General features: G+C 32.1%; 1 protein-coding gene across 1 annotated transcript; it reads right to left on the bottom strand.

Annotated features, from left to right (window-relative positions):
* Positions 1-1717: 1717 nt before the first annotated feature.
* Positions 1718-4956, bottom strand: LOC107818564 (zinc finger protein WIP2-like). Its single transcript, XM_016644602.2, has 2 exons — positions 4086-4956; positions 1718-2323 (listed from the first exon to the last, which is right to left on the bottom strand). Exons 1-2 carry the CDS (start codon positions 4677-4679, stop codon positions 1880-1882), a joined length of 1038 nt encoding a protein of 345 aa, XP_016500088.1. The 5' UTR covers positions 4680-4956; the 3' UTR covers positions 1718-1879.
* Positions 4957-5701: the final 745 nt, after the last annotated feature.

Here is a 5701-nt window from a genome sequence, read left to right as displayed (position 1 = left end):
CAAACACTAGGTATATAAATAAGTTATGTTTGGACTTTCGAAAATATGCGTGTTGGATCCTCCAAATGTAGTGTATTTTTGAAAGATTCGATACAGATGCGCGACAGCTGTTTTGGAGAGTCCGTCCAACATAGTAAGCACTTTAAAGTCACGTGAATTTAGATCAAATCGAACAATATCATTAGCGAATTAAATTTTATAGAGTTATTAGACTTTAGAGTTAGTATCAAATCCACTGCATGTGCAACGTTGAATGAAGGTATATAGGATAAACCATAGTGAAAACATATAGTGTATATGTAAATATATATTCTAGGCAAATCCTACGTCGGCAAAAGAATACATAAGATGTATAGGGTATACAACAAGTAGCTAGTCGCTTGGACCTAACATGCGCAACACATTGTCAACAATGAGTCCAAGGGACAAAACTGCGAGGTCAATTAGGCTAAACCAGACAATACCTAGGTAAAACATGATCGTATGCTAAATATATGAGGAAGCACGTCTTAGAGCTTATTGACAAATTATAAAAGCAATGCAAGATTAACGAATCGGACTATTATAAGTTTATAATATAGTATATGACTATGTAAAATTCCCAAAATATTGTTCCATCAATCCTAAATCAATAATTACATTTCATCTTTTAATTTGGGCTTAATTAATATTGTTAATATTATGTAAAATGCTGCTCCCTTATTCCTAATACATCTACCTAGCACTTTTAACAATTGGCTTTTGAACTGAACCAAAACTTAATTTAAAAGACAACCCTTTCGGGGTTCTTTAGGGACCAATTCGCTCTATGTAAATTGACTGAACGCAGAAAATTTTCACTAGCAGACGATCGTATCGTATTTTATCATATATATTTATCTTTTAAAAATGCTACTCATATTTATGGTTTGAATAGGCAGGCAGAAAAGTACTGCTCACATCACATCCTCAGATGCTGAAAAGGTTTTAACAGGCTGGAACTTTATATCCCTCATTCACAAATGTCCTTCCTTAGAAGAAATCAATTTTGTGCCGAAAAATCGCATATTTAGGGATAAAACGCTTCCAAACTTCATACCTAGAACTAGAATTCAAAACGTTAATTTAGATAAAAATTAATAAGTATTTATCACTCCATCACAATTTTTATTGGGCAAGAAAAATATTGTAAAACGAGGAAAATTCCAAGCCCTTACACTAACTTCTATTTCTCATAGTAAGCTCTCATTTCTAGCCATACAATGACACTAATTTTCACTATGGTTAACAAATTTATCATTGCAAAGCTACTTTCTTGGAATCTTTGAGATTACGAAGAGAACATATTCGAGAGTCTTAGAGGGTTTCTCTTGCAATTTTATCTTATTATCAGATGAAAAGGGTAAGCATAACTCTTATCTATAATTAGAATGCACGTTGAATTCCCTCTTTAGGTCAAACGAAGATGTGGTCAATTAATAAATTCACTCATTCACCTACCCTGTATGGTCAAACGTAGGAACATCAACATAAATAAATACAAGAAAATTTAAAAACATATGCAGACATATATATAGAGAGAGAGCGCGCACGCCTACTGTTGATTGCAACAATATTTCCCTTTAAGGTAGATTAAAGCTGCAAAACTAAGTGAAAATCAAGGCTAGAAGTGCAATAGAAACAAAGAGAAAGAAAATAGTTCTCAAAATGAACCCCCCCCCCCCCCCAAACCCTAATTTTCCATACCCCCTCAATCAATTTCGATGATTGAACTTTACTTTTATATCCAGAGTGAAACTAGACTTAAACTTCTTTGGATCTTGCTTAGGGCCGGCTTTCACTCCACTTTCATTTCAGGAAAAAAGAAAAAGGACAGCCGGATGTACAAAGCAACGTTTTGTCAGTTTGAAGGATCATGATCATTATCTTGTTCAATTTCTGAAGCAGGTTCATCTTCTTCTTCCAAAGAATCAATACCATACGCTGCATGTCCATTTCCAAATGCTTTAATATGATCTTTAAGTGACCTTTTATGCTTAAAATCTGATCCACAAGTGCAATACCAAAGCTTCCCACAATTCTTTTCATGAGTTCTCCAATCACCCCTTACTGCAAATGCTTTGCCACATTTCCTACACATAAATGGCTTAATTCCATGCTTTCTTTTGTAATGTGTTTGAAGTGTTCTAAAATCTTTTAGTGGCTTAGCTCTTGGATGATCAATATTGTTCCTACAACCTGGTGCACAACAAAAGCAAGGAAGTCTAAGCATTGCTGTTGGTTGTGTTCCTCTTAAAGATTCTGGTCCTTTCCTATATTGAGATCCATGTCCCCACATATGCATCTGTTGGAAAATATAGGAAAAAGAACAAGAAAGGTAAAGAGAAGAATTAAAGCTAGTAAGAAACCATACCATAAAGAAGTAGAGTAGAGATCTTGTATCAGATTTAAGTTATATATACTGTTAGTATGATAAACTTTAAAAATCGCCAGTTAATTTAATCTGTTGTAGTATATTTACTTACCATTTATTTTAAGTTATCAATCAATATATACTCTATTACTTCCGAGTTGATTGTGTAAATATTTTTTATACCATCGTTTCATAAAACTTAAACTTGTATGATATAAGGCTGCTACACCACAAGTACTCCATAATTACTTTCCTTTTCATGTTACAAAAAGAATGACGATTTTTCTCACTTAGAAAATTGCATTATTAAGGTATTATTAGGTCAATATTAAAGGAAGAAGTGCAAGAAGCTGCAGAGAGTGAGATGATTTCAAATTTATTTTTTTCCATTAGGTATTAGATCATGTCTTTTGATATATACACTACTCATTACTATATCTTTTAAGCCTTTAGAAGCAATACAAAACATGGGAATGTGTTTAACTACCAAGGTAGAAATTAAAGTAGAATAAGCTTTGAGTTTTGATATGCAATTTTGTGAAAAATCATTATTTTTTTATTATATATGGTGGATTTTATTTTTTGGATTTGGATGATATGACATGAGATGATACTAAGATTAAAGACATGACTTTCTTTAAAGAATGCATAGTAGAGAGATCCTTTTGACAATGTTAACTTAGACAAAAAAAGATAACTTTTGTTGGAAATCGCACACAATTATTGGTGGATAAAGATGATTTGCATGTAGTCATTTTAAAATATGGGAAAAGAAAGAAAAAGTAGATGTTTTGCTAGGGAAAAAAATCCAAGAACAGTTTTTGCAAATTGCATATACAACTTGATTCACAAAGGGAGCAATATACTATGTATGTGTTTACATGCATGTTTCTTTGTAGGCAAGAATATTGAAGTTTAAAAATAGTAATATTTGATTATTGAAGTAGCTTTTCAACATGAATTTCACATAGGCAAGAATTAAAGTTACTGAAAATTTTATTAACAAAAATTATAATTTCACTTGAAATATTGAGTATTTGCTTGTGGGGTCTAGGTTTATGTGAAGAGGAGGATGTTTCTCTTGTGTTACTGTCTTTAAGATTGAGTGTTCAGATTGAGAAAACACTTTTTATCTTTTCTCTGTCCCTTTGATTAAGATTATATGCAAAACTAGGAATTGGTCAGTACATAGCTGCTGCCTATGTGTAATATACAAACTTCAAGGACAAAAAGCATTTTAGATGTGTTGTTCAATCAAATAAAGAGAGCTACTGACCAAGTTCTCAGTTGGACCAGGTTGATTTATCAGATCCCCATAAATCACAAACAACTCATGCAAAAAAAAGACATAAAAGTAGGGAAATAAAAAAAAGTAATACCAAATATATATAATTTTTTTGTTTTTAAAGAAAAGAAAACCCATACAAGGCCCATATACTGTAACTTTTATCCAATCAATTTATCCAGCAGAGATTTAAAAGTAAGTGGTTGAAAATCATGCTAGAAAAGAAGTGTGCTAGCAAAGAGAGATGGGTTTTCTCTCTTTTTTGTAAAACCAAGAAAAAAAAGAAGGGAAAAGGTAAAGAAAGAAATGATGGAAACACAAAAGGCAAGTTTTAGCCTTTAGCCTGTAGGCTTTTAGGATAAATCATGGTTTATAATTTTGGTTTAAAAACAATTAAAACATTCATACCTGCATGTTATTGTATCTATTGAAAGTCTTGAAACAAAGAGGACATGAAAATTGTGTAGGACCAATCAAAATCTGAGCTGGTGTTGGGATCCAATATTGACCCTTGTGAAGTGTGCCTGTTGTAGAATATCCATTGGCGAAAGTAACATCTTGATCTTCTTTGTTGGTTTCTTCTATTGTGTTTGTAGTTGAAATCCTTGAGATAAGTTCAGGGCTTGGATTAGGAAGCCCTAATTGTAAGGCTACACTAACACTTTCATCATCTTCTTGATCTTCATCACCAAAATTAGAAATAAAGCTCTCTTCTTTGTTTTCCTTACTATTATTAGTATTATCAACTTCCATAGTAGTGCTATTAGATGAATAATCTTGATATTGAATTTGCCTTATTGTTGGACTCAAACTAAGGAGAGGAAGAGGTTCTTTCAAAGGAGGAGAAGGTGGTGAAGTTTGAAAATATTCATTATATTGGAAATTTGTAGAAGGCAAGACATAGTTATAAGATGTAGAGGAAGATGAAGAGGAGGAGAAATGGTAAAGAGGGTTGAGATTGTTAAACCAACCATGGAAATAATTGGTGTAGGGATCACTCATGTTTTGAATAGTAGAAGAGGAGACAAACACTAAGAGAAAGAAGTGTTGGGGGGAAAACAAAGCTTAGCTAGCTAGAGAGGGACACAACACAAAGACAAATATAACAGATGATTGAGCCAAAAAGTTTATAAAGGCAAAAAGACTGAACAAGAACACCAAAATTAAAAGTAGTGAAAGGGAAGAACACTAAGAAACATTGCACAGAGATCATGCAAGCTAAGGCAAGAGAGAGAGAGAGAGAGATGTTTTAGGGTGTGAAGGGCAAGAGAGTGGTGCGGATTGAGGTAGTTAAATAAAGTAAACCCTAGTGAATAAAAAAAAAAGGAGAGACATCACTTGTGAAAGGTGACTAAACAATAGAGAAAAATATGCCCAAAAAAAACAAAAAACAAAGGAGAATGGGAGAAGAGAGAGAGAGAAATCTAGGGACTTGAAACAAGCAAAACTTTAAGAAGAAAAACATGAAAAAATAAATTTACATTTTTTACATGTAAAAATAATGTAAATAATTTTTACACTATGAGATCACAAAGAAAATAATTATAGATGATTAAATATAAAAATTGAGAGTAGTAACTTACTCTCTCCGTTTATTTTTACTTGTCCACTTTGGATTTTTCACGCCCCTTAAAAAATAATAATTGTAATATATATTTTACCATATAACCCCTAATAATGATAGCATTTCAAAAAGTGTTAGGGAAATAATTTTGGAATGAGTAATTAATGATAAGGGTAAAACAAGAAAGAAAAATTGTCTTTATGTTGATTTGTTAAAATGGATAGTCAAAGTGAACGGAGAACAGAAAATATGACAAATTACCTGTTATAATAGGTTAAAATATATTGAAAATGTACAAATTATTTATGACAAGCTTTGAAAAATGTTTGAAACTGCTGAAAACTATTTGTATCAAGTCAATAAACAAAGTAAATGAAGCAAAGACAAGACCATGAAATTAGGGTTGGCTGCTGTCTGCTGTGAATGTAGAAATTAAGAGAGAGAAATGTAACATAGGAAT

The sequence above is a fragment of the Nicotiana tabacum genome, chromosome 9, assembly GCF_000715075.1.
Source record: "Nicotiana tabacum cultivar K326 chromosome 9, ASM71507v2, whole genome shotgun sequence".
Lineage (NCBI taxonomy): Eukaryota > Viridiplantae > Streptophyta > Magnoliopsida > Solanales > Solanaceae > Nicotiana > Nicotiana tabacum.
This window is presented reverse-complemented; position numbering and strand designations above follow the sequence as displayed.